At 40.9% G+C, this 14,632-nt stretch overlaps 1 protein-coding gene across 4 annotated transcripts in view; it reads left to right on the top strand.

Moving 5' to 3' along the window:
- LOC144829287 (THAP domain-containing protein 1 B-like) overlaps positions 1-12,917 on the top strand; it is a 125,723-nt gene extending 112,806 nt beyond the window's left edge. For all 4 annotated transcript variants that reach the window (XM_078688248.1, XM_078688249.1, XM_078688250.1 and 1 more), the window contains one exon: positions 12,083-12,917. In XM_078688248.1, coding sequence (XP_078544374.1) covers positions 12,083-12,102 — 20 coding nt within the window. In that variant the 3' untranslated portion in view covers positions 12,103-12,917. The remainder of the gene's footprint in view (positions 1-12,082) is intronic.
- Positions 12,918-14,632: the final 1,715 nt, after the last annotated feature.

The following is a 14,632-nucleotide window of genomic DNA, read 5'->3' as shown; positions in this document are numbered from 1 at the left end:
TGTAATGAATGCAGAAATGCTGCGCATAGACTGTAAATTGTCTAATGGGTGCAGTAATGCTGCGCATAGGCTGTACATCATGTAATAGATGCAGAAATGCTGCGCATAGACTGTAAATCGTGTAATGGATGCAGAAATGCTGGCTGTAAATCGTGTAAAGGATGCAGAAATGTGCGAATAGACTGTAAATCGTGTAATGGGTACAGTAATGCTGCGCAGAGGCTGTAAATCGTGTAATGGATGCAGAAACTGCGTGGGGCTTACTGGAGGTAAGAGATAGGCTAGTTGGCCCCTAAAGGACACCCAGCAGCCAAGGGGACTTCAATCCCCATCCAAGAGCGTGCCAGGGAGCGCGTTTGTAGAGTGGTGGGCAAAGGGGGCATGGCCTGGTATGAGTACTTACCAATGCTGCTGTGTGGGACTTACTGGAGGTAATAGGAGGTGAAGCTGGCCCCCTAGGATGTCCTTGGGGGCCAACTACCCCTCTTGTTACCTCCAGTAAGTCCCTCACAGTGGGATTGCTAAGGCGTCTTCGGAGGCCATGCCCCCCTTTCTACACCACTCTGCAAACCCGCCTCCTGACAGACTACGGGATGGGGGATGAAGTCCAATTTAGTCCTGAGGGAGTTTGGGGGCCAAGAAGCCCTCCTGGTACCTTCTGTAAGTCCTACGCAACGGAATTCCTGGTCGCTGGTCGGAGGCCCAGCACCCTTTCTCCACCACTCTGCAAACGTGACTACTACTTAAAGAAGCATCTTTCTGCACCTCTGACTTAGAGATAGTTATAATCCCCCTGCCCTAATATGTACTTGATTCAGAAAAGGTGGTGGTGATGAACAGAGTTCCTGAATTAAGCAGACCACTCTTACCCAGTCCAAAGATCAGGGCTTGATCCATCACCGTTTTTTAGCTCACTGCACCATCCCAGCTCAGAACTTGGCTATATGCAAATTAGTCTGTTCCTGTCCCAGTGCATGATGGGAACAGGGCAAACCAAACTACCAAGCCAATTCTTATACTGGGAAGGAAACAAGCTTCCGGGGACCGGTTTCTGCCCTTTCAGGCGTCGTCGGCCCGGCTTGCTTGAATCCTGATGGTGCAATCATTTTTGGCCACTATAGGTGTGGCAGGGTATACTCAGACATGAGTCCCTTGCTCACTGCTCCATCAGGATTCAAGCAAGCCGGGCCGACGAGGCTGAAATGCCAGAAACCGGTCCCCGGTAGCTTGTCTCCTTTCTGGTGAAGAATTGGCTTGGTAGTTTGGTCTGCCCTGTTCCCATGATGCACTGGGCCAGGGACAGACTAATTTGCATATAGCCAGGTTCTGAGCTGGGATGGGGCAGTGAGCTAAATAACGGTGATGGATCAAGCCCTGATCTTTGGACTGGGTAATAGTGGTCTGCTTAATTCAGACACTCTGTTCATCACCACCCCCTTTTCTGAATCGTTTTTGGCCACTATAGGTGTGGCAGGGTATACTCAGACATGAGTCCCTTGCTCACTGCTCCATCAGGATTCAAGCAAGCCGGGCCGACGAGGCTGAAATGCCAGAAACCGGTCCCCGGTAGCTTGTCTCCTTTCTGGTGAAGAATTGGCTTGGTAGTTTGGTCTGCCCTGTTCCCATGATGCACTGGGCCAGGGACAGACTAATTTGCATATAGCCAGGTTCTGAGCTGGGATGGGGCAGTGAGCTAAATAACGGTGATGGATCAAGCCCTGATCTTTGGACTGGGTAAGAGTGGTCTGCTTAATTCAGACATTCTGTTCATCACCACCCCCTTTTCTGAATCTAATATGTACTTGGGCCTTACAGAGGAGGTTATGCTAATTACAGGGGTACCCCATCGCATAGTGTCTTTTAGCATAGCACTGGCTCTAGGCCTGGTTAGTTAGTCATTTACTATCAGTACCCATCAGCAAAAAGTTGGGGGCACAGGATGACTTTCTGCTTCTCTGTTGGTTCTTTCTGCACATCTCTTGCTTCTTCCTGTACTTTTCTTCGTCTTTCTGGACTTCTGTTGCCTCTTTCTGCATTTGTCTTGCTTCTTTCTGTGCCTTTGTTCCTCTTTCTTCACATGTACTACCTCTGTAGGCATAGTTAGAATTTAGCATTTAAAAAACCTTTGAAATTAACTGCAAAAAACATAGGTTTTAGGGACGTTATAGTTAGTTGGACATTTCACTCATACAAAACCAGTGAAATTCGGCCGTTATAGTTAGTTCTGCTAACTATAACTCGTGCTCCCGCAATGCACTGCTGATGACGTCACATATTACCTCATTCAGGACATGATCAGTGACATCACTGATGACATCTCAAATGACATCATCCACATGATAATCTGATGCACCTCCTCACACCCTAATATAACCTTTGATACACCCACTCTAAAATACAGAGTACCATTTTAGAAACCATAGACACACCAACACCAGTTACTACATACTCACTGATTCCTAAGTCTACACACACATCCACTCATTCACCCATACAGTCACTCGTACATGCACTCACTCATCAATACAGCACTATCAGATGCACTCATACACCTCCACTCACCCATACAGTTACTTACACACCTAGTCAGTCATGTAAAGACCCATACGGATACTCAGGCAACCAATCAATAACCCATATAGACACTTGTGTAGCTACTCACCAACCCATGCAGCAGCTTATACAACAACAGACACACTGATGCAGACATTCACATAGTTTAGTCACTAACCCATGCATTCAGTAAGACGCATGTAATCACTCACTTATACAGTCAAGCACCTACTAAATCCTCCATCCAGACACCTATACACCCACTCATTCTTCAATACACCTTGGCATATATATAAAAAATATTCAAACTTTATAGAAACACAGTCACTGGATGATGTCATCAGTGATGTCATTTGAGATGTCATCAGTGTTGTCACTGACCATGTCATGAATGATGTAATATGTGACGTCATCAGCAGTGCATTGCGGGGGGGTGAGTTATAGTTAGCTGAGCTAACTATAACGGCCAAATTTCACTGGCATTGTACGTGCCTCAAACCTATTGTTTTGTCATAAATTTCAACGTTTTTTTGAATGCTAATTTCTAACTATAACGTCCCTGAAACCTATGTTTTTTTCCAGTGAAAATATATATATATATATAGTGTGTGTATATATATCTTGCTCATCTGTTGGCCGAGGATTGATGGCGTGGCGTGGTAGCAGGAGCACAAGTGCGGAAATATATATATATATGTACACATATATTATATATATATATATATATATATAACATGAGGGTATTAAGCGACAAAGAAGATGGGGAGATTAAGTAAACAGATGTAGAAAGGGGAAGCTGTACTTACGCAGGTGTCTCTTTTAACTATTTTGAGCCCTTTTTACATATACATTATACCTCTAATTACTAAAAACCTATACTTCCTTCACATTTTCAACTCAGCAGGTTCATTCCTGCATTAAAATCTCAATGTCCATTTACTTATTCTGCTCCTGAGAAAAGGCTTTAAACTAAGCAGCTCCTATTCCAACAAAATGGTATTCAGGTGTGCCACACTTTTATCTCAAATATAAAATTTAGTTCATTAAAACTCCATTTGGTGTGGTGATGCTACATTTGCTTACTAGGGAGTTAACTGATAGACTGCCGCTGGTGTTGGAAGTTCAAGTTGGAAGTCACTCTGCATGGCAGAATGTTTTACTGAAATGGAGGAGGAAGGTATTTGAGAACTCATAGAAAATGTGTCCTCGTTTTAGCTTTCTAGAGCACTAACAATAATTTATATGACAACCATACACCCCTCATAATGTTTATTTACTGCCGTATCCTCTATGGGAAGTTCCTTTCAATTTTACACCTTTGATTAATTCAAAATGGCATTTATGTTTACATACAGCATTGTCATAAATTCAGAATGTTAGCGCTCTAGTTTGTGTGAGCTTTGTAGTGAAGCTGGAGTTGATCACTAGGGAGTTTACTGACAGACTGCTGCTGGTGTTGGAGGTACACATTTCTCTCTGCAGTTCAAACAATTTTCCTGACATGGATGCGCAAGATGACTAGTAAAACATTTTTTTGATGCTGCGGAATACCTCAAAGAAAATCATTTTAAACAAAGAAGGAAACCTTAATTAACCCGTTTGCTGCTTCGAACGTTCAGCGCCAGTGCTGAACGTTCGAAGAAACGGGTGCGTCGGCCGTTGGACGTGCGCAGCACCAGGGAGGTAGCTCGCGCGACGGCCGATGGCAGCAGTGAACGGGTTAATACCTCTCAGGAGACAATTTCTCCAAGAAAAACATATGTATTATTGATATATACAAATACACGCCAGTCAATACTCTAGGTCATGTTCATATCATGTATTTCAAGCACCAATTATTTAAGTATACAGATAACATACTACACACACAGTGTTTTTAGTTATACATATATACATGTGGCATACATAAAACACATATAAACAAATGGAAAGATTCCATGATACCCTAATGTCTTCAACGGATTGCTAAGAAACACTTTCTTTTTATCAATTATGATTTGCAACCCATAGTGAAGAGATAGCCCTAAATCCAGCACCAAAAAGCGTTAAGTTAATCTGACGCCCTATACATCCTTATAAGGTGCTGAGTTTTTTCTTTACTGCAATGTCTTATTTTATGAGAGCTTCTCGTTTGTGTCAGGTCGACGCGTTTCAGTCCTTTTCATCCAGGCCTCATCAGGACTCGGGGCACAAGGGACCTACAACATAAGACAGTGCAAGTCTTCATATTTACATATATACACATATATGAATCAGTCTATATGCAGTGGATCTCACAGGAGAGAGATCTCTTCAAAAATACCAAAGGCAAACCCGTAGGAATTGTATGTTACTCAGAATTTCCTACATCATAGAGCAGGAAAAGGTGCAAATCTTGTCCAAGACCAGTCCAATTAAGTGAAAACTCCAGCAACCTCCATGCCAAATTTCCTAATGTGAAACACCTAACCCATCAGAAGTAGTGAAGGTGAAAATATGGGCCCAACAACCAAAAGGGAGAAATAATAAGTAAAGCCAAATCAAGTCTACCACAATATGACACCACCTTGTGATTCTAAAATAAATCGCCTTAAGCCTCAATGTGAATAATTAAAAGTGGTGTAAATGCCAGACAATTGAAAAAATGCTGATAAACACTGTCTGCAATTACCTCGCAGGTCACCAGAGATGTAATACAAAGCGAAGTATAGCAGTTCCTAGGGCACGCCGCTGTTCGTGGGGTACTGTTCTAAAATGTAATAATAGCAACTGATAAGAAGAAGAACTAAAGAAAAGAATGCTCTACATAGCCTAAATGGATACTTACTAATTCAAAGCAGGGCTGGGCTCTTCGTTAATTTCGAGCAGACGCTCACTGTACTGGCCGGCAAATACCAAGCTTCCCCAATATGCCAAAGAAGTCAATTCTCATGTAAACAATTTCTAAACAGGGAAATCTATAAAATGGGAAAAGTACCAAAGAATTATAATCTAAACGCACCTTCTTGGGTGTACCCAAGGGCTCTTACTAATCAAAATGCTTACCGCCCGAAAAGGCTCCTTTACTTTGCTTTTTGAAAGCAGTCATTTAAACCAGTAGAATCTGTTAAACGTAAAGATGCAACAAATATATATTAAAAACTAGACCGGCCAGCTAGGCATATCATAACATACTAACTTATCCATACGAGGTGATTCTTGACGCCCCGAATAGTTCTCGCAGCATCTTTAATATCTTGAATAATCTTACTAGTCCAGAGTATGTCAAGAACGATTTCCTCCCTTCGCAGGAACTCTGCGAGAACCTAGCTAGGTTCTTTCAGGACAAAATCAAACTGATCATTGATGGTCTGGGGGTGAAGCAATAACAACCTCTGGTAATAACTGACTGTGGCAGCCTGTTGACTCCCGGTGCTCTGTCTGCATTGGGAGGAGCTGAGCCCCTTGCAGAATTTGCATAGCTGTCAGCGGAAGAGTTCAAGGAAGTGGCTTTTGGCATAGCATCTGGGTCTCCGCTGGATCCGCTTCCTTTAAAAATCTGGCAGGAGTATGAGCTTGAGCTCTTCCCTACGCGTAGGCGGGTGTGTAACCAGTCACTTGCTACGGGTAGGGTTCCACCTCAATGGAAACAAGCGTTGGTGACCCCTTTATTGAAAAAGCTCTCCCTTGACCCGGACTGCCTTAAGAACTTCAGGCCTATTTCGCTCTTACCCTATCCAGCTAAATTTGTAGAGCGGGTGGTGGCAGGTAGCCTCTCTAAATATCTCGAACAGCATATGCTTCTGGACGATGTTCAATTTGGCTTTCGTCCAGCTCATGGCACCGAGACGGCCCTTGTGACCGTACTTGATGAGCTTCGTTGGCGGGCAGACAGGGGACAGGCAGGGGTTTTGATCCTGCTTGACCTGTCTGCCGCCTTCGATACGGTAAACCATGACATCCTGCTGGACAGGCTGAGAGATGTCGGAGTTGTGGGGAGTGCCCTCCGGTGGTTTGAGTCCTTCCTTCAAGGTAGGGAACAAGCTGTGTCCCTTCCTCCCTTTCAATCTGCCTTCTCTACCATCTCGCATGGCGTTCCACAGGGCTCGGCAGTTAGCCCAGTTCTCTTTAACATCTATATGAAGCCCTTAACAGCTGTCATCAAAAATTTTAAGATCGAAATTGTCAACTACGCTGATGACACGCAGCTGATTCTATCCTTGGAGGGGAATGATTCCACCTCCTTGGAGGAATTCCACAGCTGCATGCGAGCCACTGCAGAATGGTTGGAAGCCAATTCGTTGTAATTTAACTCAGGGAAGACCGAGGTGCTATACTGCCCTCGCCCTAGGATAAGTTCCTCATTACCTTGCAACTTCTGGCCGAAGGACTTTTCCTCATTGGTCCAGCCGGTGAAGGTAGTCCGGAACTTGGGTGTTATGTTCAACAGTGACCTCTCCTTGGAGGCGCAGGTCTCTAAGGTGGTAGCTAGCTGTATGACTATTATCCGCCTCTTGAGAAAAATCCTGCCCCTGTTACCGCCTACTGCGCGGATAGAGGTGGTACGTTGCACTGTGCTTAGTAGGTTAGACTACTGCAACGCCTTATTGCTGGAATCTCCGAGCTACCTCATGGATAGGCTTCAGAGACTCCAGTCTGCAGCAGCTAAACTTGCCTTAGGTTGGCCATCGAGATCCTCTTCTGCTTCGGCTCTGGCTCAGTTACACTGGCTCCCAGTGAGGGAAAGGGTGATCTTTAAGTCCCTATGTCTGACCTTCAAAGCCCTTCACGGGCTGGGCCCGACGCGTCTTCTAAGGATGTTTTCGTGGTATGTACCGGCCCGTAACTTGCATTCCTCCATGGCCAGGGTGGTGACTGTACCCAGGTTTAAAAGATCTAGAGCAGGAGGCAGATCTTTTAGTGTGGCTGCGGCCAAGCTGTGGAACTCTTTGCCCTTTGAACTTAGACAGATTGACTGCCTTCTTGCCTTCAGAAGGCAGCTAAAAACTTGGCTTTTCCCCGCTCTCCTTAATTTTTCAGCCTGCCTCCAGCTGCCCTTCTTTTCGTTTTTGATGCTGCCAGCGCCAGGATGCCTCTCGAGGTGATAGCGCGCTTTACAAGTGCATTAAATAAATAGATAAATACGCTTACCGGGCAAAAATGCTCCGTTATCTTGCCATTCATCCAATAGACATGGCAAAGGTCAGAGACGCTGAAGTGCAAATACCGCGTTAAAAAGATTCCTGAACGATGGTCACAGAAGATAGACTCCAGGCGTCTATGTATCCTGTCGGACAACTCCAGAATGAGGACAGACTCAAGCCTGGTTAAAACTATGATTCTAAAAACCTAGTGGGGCTTGTAGCGACTGTATATGAAGTAGGAATGCTCCCAAAAAGGGAAGGTAGACTTTTAAAGTATTAAAATAGGGATAATTCAAAGGTGCTCTCAGTGATCCAGGAAACTGATTACCAACATTCTACCAGATCTAAAAAAGGGATGTAATAGGTCTACAAAAAATTAAAAATGAAGGTGAAGGTACCAAACAATAATAGCTCAGATAAAAAAAAGGAATAAAAAAACAATAAAAGAAAAATCCAACATAAATCGTCTTCACCTAATGTGTTATTGATCTATGTACCCCTCACAATCTTAGTGCTGGTTAGCATTGAAGATTGAAACAAACAATTTTTGATATACAGTCACAACCATTCCTACAATAAAATGCAACTCGAATCATACAATATATATTCAGGGGTCTAAGAAAAACCTGTCATGTAATAAAACTTTGTTTACGTAATTAAGGCAGATCGGATTGTAAAATAAACTAATACATTAGTTCCTGTCCGACAAATGCACGTCTATACTGAATATGGGAACATGTCTAATCCCTACTTATTGTTGTAAGAGAGCCCAGATTTCGTCCCTGTCGTTCAGGACTGTTGTCGCTGTATGGTATTTTTCAATCAGTCTTGCTTCGAGTCTATTAAGTCTTGTTTGTACATTTTCTTGGGTGACATTTTGCAATGAGATCAGTTCGGTCCAGTTAATGTCATTTTCAGTGTGCCCTCGATTGGTATAATGTTCAACTAATGGGCTTACTGTGTCCTACACTTGATCCGTGATTTGTGATGAAGAATCCAATTTTTTTATTGGTTTATTGTTTGTCCAATATAGTGCCTGTCGCACGGGCATTTTATAAAATAAATTGGGTTTTTCTTGTTGCAATTAGAAAAAAAATTCGGAGTATGTTGTGGTCCATTGATCATAACTTCTTTAGAATCAACTGTGAGTGTACATGCAGCACAATTCTTGCACCTATAGTGTCCTCTCACTGGGGGTAGGTTAAGCATTCATCTCAGATCCTGTCTCTTATTTGTCTGTTGTGCAGCTCTCACTAGCTGTTGCCGAAGGTTCTTTCCTTTGCAAAAGGCAGAGTGGTTTGGGTATTACTAAGTGGTTTATCATCTTCCAGTTGTTCACAATAATCTTTTTAACTTTATTGGCTTTTAGGCTATATGTGAGGACACAAGTCAATTGAGCTGTTTCAGGTTTCTCTTTGGGAGTGAGTAAATCTTGTCTTGGTGTATACAACTTGTTTAACAGCGGTCTTCACTAACTTGCGAGGGTATCCTCTACTCAGCAATTTATTTTTGAGAATCTATGCATTTGTGAAGTGATCGCTTTTACTTGTACAATTTCTCAGAATACGCAGAAATTGCCCATATGGTAAATTTTTAAACTTCTTGGGTGTCCACTAGAGAAAATTAACAGAGTGTTGCGGTCAGTAGGCTTGGTATATAAGCTAACTTCTAGGGCATTTCCATTGGTTTGTACCCAAACATCGAGAAAATTGATCTTCTCTTTGTTACTCGACAAAGTGAATCTGAGGTCTGCTGATCTCACATTCAGCCAATTGTGAAACTCCACCAGGGTTTCTTGTGTGCCCTCCCATATCATAAAAATTTCATCAATATAGACGCAACAATAGCTTATGCAGGTCTTGTAAGGATTTGGTTCCGCTAAAGATTCAGCACTTTTCAAATTCATGCATCACAAGGTTCGCTATCTCAGGGGCAAAGCTACACCCCATAGCGACTCCTTTGACTTGGAGATACAGGGAATCTTTATAGATGAAGATGTTATTCTTCAGACAAATAGAAGCCAACAAAACTATAAAATCAGTGGGCAATGGGTGTGGTTGTACTCTGTGGTCAAGAATGTTCTTTAGAACGATCAGCGCCTCATCCTGCGGTATATTAGTATTCAATGACTCTATTTCAAAGCATACTTAAAGTTGTTTGTTACTATCAAAAGGGAGGTTTTCGATCTTATTGATAAAATCCATGGTATCAGGGATATATGAGTCTGTTTTCTTAACGAACGGAATCAGGAAAGTGTCAATATATGGATGAGCACGATAGCTGAGAAATCTTGGAAAATATGTCAACCATTTTTGCTTTCTAGAACACTAACCATAATTTCTATAACAGAAGGAACTCTGCCAATTTGTTAATTTCTAAAAGAAATGCTTTAAGTTTTATACCTTTGATTCCATCAAGATGATGTTAAGTTGTGCCATGCTTTTATCATAAATATAGAACGTTAGCACTCTAGTTGTGCATTGGAATACTGTGTGAAAACTGTAGTAGAACTATGGGGCATCAACTACCAGGCTGCTGTTTTCTGTTGAAAGTATATGTTCCACTCAGAACTTCAGACTTTATTCTCCCAAAGCTGAGGAAGATATTGTGAACTTATAGAAGATGTGATCAGACATATTAGCTTCTGGAGTGCTTTCCATAACCTCTATGAGAAATTCATGAGGGGAAACAGATTTCCCTTCAACATGGTTCCTTAAATTCCAACAGAGGATCAGCATTTGTCACTGGGCATAGTCATCTGGGAACTCACCAGACATTACCTTCAAAAACAGAATTTCATACAATACATTTCAATGGGAACATGTCCAAAGTCCTGTAACGGCCTTCACAACATGTTGTTTATATTGTGGCCAGCCAATCAAGAGCAATGGAGGGAAACCCTTACCCGTCACCTAACATGCCCCTGGGACTCAGGGTGTGCTTATCCTGCCCCTTTAATTCATTTTCTGGACATAGGGACAATGACCCTGAGTAAATGCGAATTTGTCAAATGGCTGAACAGATTTACACCAAATCACAAAAAGAACAATTTTAGTTTCCTATGGGAAAAAACATGACAAATCACACAATATATATACTACAGCAGTGGGCTTGCAGACAACTTTAAAAACGGAAAGAGCCTTGAAAGCTCAACTCTCTGACACATGCAGGCAAAAAGGTCTGCTTTGCCACTATAAGCTTTATATTTGCCACCACAGTCAGTTGTATACAACCCGGGGCAGACAAAGGTAAAGCTTGGTAAAGAAAGCACACATGGTGTCTCCCTCTAGAACACAGAGCCCCATTCTGGATCTCTGTTTGGATCACAAAAAGTACCTCCAATGCAAACGCAAAATGATTGTGTGTGCTGAGATGGGGGCAAAAAGCTACAGGTTGCTATGGCGAATTCGAAGCAGGGATGCAGTTTCTCTAGAACCATGCATGATACTTTTCTCCGTTCCAAAATTGTGTAGACCAGTAGATCAGATATATTGTACTTATCCTGGTTTCACTTAACCATCTTAAATGATTTGCCTAATTTGGACTTTACCTGGTACACCAAGGTTATAACTAGGTCCAGGCTCAATCTGTATTGTCAGCATATTTAGCGTAATTTCATATTACTCTTGTTAAGCGATATTCCCAAACTTATGCTATTACACCAAATCACGTTTCATGGTAAAAAAGTTACCACAAATACACAATTTGCAGTAAAGATTTACTGCAAACACACAGGAACCGCGCAAACAACAAGAGCATGAGCAACTGTTGTTCATGGTGGTTTTGGTTTTTGCACTATTTTTTTAGTTAACACTGCATCTTTGTGCCCAAATTAGATGGGAGGATGTATTTCATGCTAAAATACGGCACCAAACACCAGTTTTGCATTTGGCGTAATTACACATAAAAGCTCATTACTCAAATTTTCTGTACCCCTAGCTATAGTTAAATAATGCAATGACCTGACGTATTGGAGAATACAGGTTAATTATGGAGTAAGGCAAATAAATAATGGCTGTTCATACCCTTTTTTTAAAACAAACGTTTTATCAAATGTAGACATTTTTTGCCGTTTTTAACGTTTGAATTGTGAAAACATACATATTTATTTTTACTAATGCATTTCATTAGTAAAATATTGTTTTTCTGTTTTGTTTGTCATATATTCAGCAGTGATCTCTTCCTAAATCTACTATTGTGCAAAAAGACTTTAAGTCCTAGGCCAAATATCGTTCACAGCTTAGATTCTCTGGTTTGCGTTTGATCTGGCAGCCCTATATTGAAAGGTGAGTGTCTTTCTTTTTTGTGCTCCTGAATGATTTACCTGATGTGCAGGAGCTGAGATACGTGTATTTTCTTGAAATATGCTGTACAATTGAGACCCGTTATCTGAGACTAAAACATTTTACTTTTCTTTTTCATTAAAGGTAGCAAATCAAAGTCCTGATAATGAACATGTGGAAATAGTCTGAGTAGTTAAATCTCATTAAGACTCTAGATTCTGTGCTAGCACAGACAACACATGGAATATTCCACCATCATGAACGAGATTGGCCGAACAGAATATCATTGGCTGCTCAGATGCCAAGTAATACGACTGAATCAACATGGAGGATGCAACTTTTGTTGTGAACTGAAAGGTTTTCAGAGTAGATGGAAACTAGTCTTTTCAGATGAAAATAAATGGCATCCATTAAATATATGAAAGAAACTGAACCTTCACTTTATAGCAATACACACAATGCTTGGCCTTTTTCTTGGATTTCTCTGGTTATGAGAAATGTGATGTGCAGTTTCAGGATAATTCTTTTCAAATGTGGCAAGGTCTACTACCTTTGATTCATTAATAGGGTGACAGTCTTGAAGCAATCAATTTGCTTGTTAAAGTTCCATAGTGAATACAATTAGCCATGCACTCTCCTGAGTAAAGATCTGTGGACTTCAAGATTTTGAAGAACGGAAGTACAAACCATTGCCCATCTCAATACAAGAAAAATGGGACTCAGAACAAGACAGCTGTTTTCTTCCATTTCAGCTTCCTCTCTGGCACCTATTCAAATGACTCTGATTCACCGCTCGATTTTAGTTTCAGTTCAAATCTGGGTGGATTGTCTTATGTGGACAGTTTGACAATATGTAATATCCAAGACGTCTGTAAAGCTTTTGTACAATGCTGTTAATGGAGTTATAAAATAAGTTAAATTCTTCATTTTTGTTTGTCTGTTAAGTGATAATTTTTTTAAATAAAATATTTAAGCTTTATCCATTTGTTTGTGTCTTATTAATATGTCCTGCAACTTGTTTAACTAAATTGAAACTTTATGGAAAAGGATTTGAAACCTATTTGATCACTGGCCAAATCCTCACATAATGCTATGTAATAACAGTCAATTTTAGTTCTCCCAGGTCTTTAATATATACACAGTGTATTTTCAGTTAAAAAAAGAAATATGTATACTTTATGATGTCCCAAATTTTATTTAATCGACAGAATCAGTTGAGTACAGCGCTCCGTTGCGTTTTCACTAGGTTTGCACTACAGAAATACCATATACATACATACATACATACATCACAACACATGGAATAGCAGGATTGCTTTCTACAACAACCAGGTCCCTTTGTCAGAGGCAAAACCCAGGATCTGTGAAACCTCACGTAGCAAACCATCTTATTTTGTTGGTAATATACAACTCTACCTACAACATTAAGGTTATTTGAGGTCTGACACATATTTCCTGACACACTGATTTATTAAGGAAAATGAAGAAAAAGAGAAAACCTGAAGATTTTGTTTCCAGTTTACAAGGCAGAGTTGTCACATTCATATTATTTATTTACGTTTTCAGATAATTGTGGCAAGTTACTCTCCTTATATTAGGAAAGGCTTGCAAGTCGCTAAAAGAGACCCACACAGACCATTGTTTTTTAGTTACTTAATCTAATAATTGTTAGATAGTAAGGATGGTAGCAAAAATGAACTGACCTTTTCCTACCACACTTTCCTCAGGATATTCTTACCGTTTCCCTTTCACCTAAAGGTTTTAAGGAACCATAAAGTTATAGTTTATGACTTCAGTGTGGTGGTTGGTGCAACTAATTTATTGTCATACTCAGCTGGGCTTATTTTCACGCTGCACTGTGTATTATGCTTTGTAGTACAACAACAGAACTACTTATGCTGCAAAATTCTATTCACTAACCTAGGTGCAGGGGCCTCCACCCACACCTCTTCTACTTTTTTCTATGCAGAGATCGCCACCTGAATGGAGAAGATATACACGAGATGTTAGTTATAGTAGTAAACATTGGAGGGATAGGGGAGTGGCTGCAAAAACATGGGAAGACTTGCTACAAGAAGGGAGGGGCTTAAAGAGGGGTATGGAGGGTTAAGGAGGGGTTTAGGAAGCTACAAACACCCACCCACAAAACAGTAAAGCCATTGCTATTCACACAATGGAATTGAAAAGTTAGTATAGCCAAAAAGTACACAAAACAGTAATAAATGAACTCCACCCAGGCCTTGGAGTAAGTTCAGCACCACACCTGGCCACTCACATGTCAGTCAGTCGAACCACTTTATTCGATTAATTAAAATCATAAAAGTACAATACACAAAACAATATACAAAACTTGTTATTGATAAATACATATGAGCGAGAAGTAGAATAAAAACATCTGCCACAGTTTTATAATTCATCAAGGCTAAAAAATGTCAGATAAAACAATTTCATTATGATATAAATAGAAAAATTAATACATCATTAAGCATAGGATATTTTGTTTCCTGAGGCGAACAGCAGCGACAAGGAAACTAGCAATGTTAAAAATATTCCGAATGTCATCTAGCATTTGGAGATAAATTAATTCTGGTCTAACCTGAAAGAAACCCTTCCCCTTCAATAGAGGGACTAAAAACTTCCTCCTCCGGATGTCATTATAAAAATCACAGAACATCATAAAAATTGAGATTTAAC

The sequence above is a fragment of the Lissotriton helveticus genome, chromosome 4_1 (genome assembly GCF_964261635.1).
Source record: "Lissotriton helveticus chromosome 4_1, aLisHel1.1, whole genome shotgun sequence".
NCBI lineage: Eukaryota > Metazoa > Chordata > Amphibia > Caudata > Salamandridae > Lissotriton > Lissotriton helveticus.
Note: the sequence above shows the minus strand (reverse complement) of the source record. Positions and strands in the feature narration are given on the sequence as shown.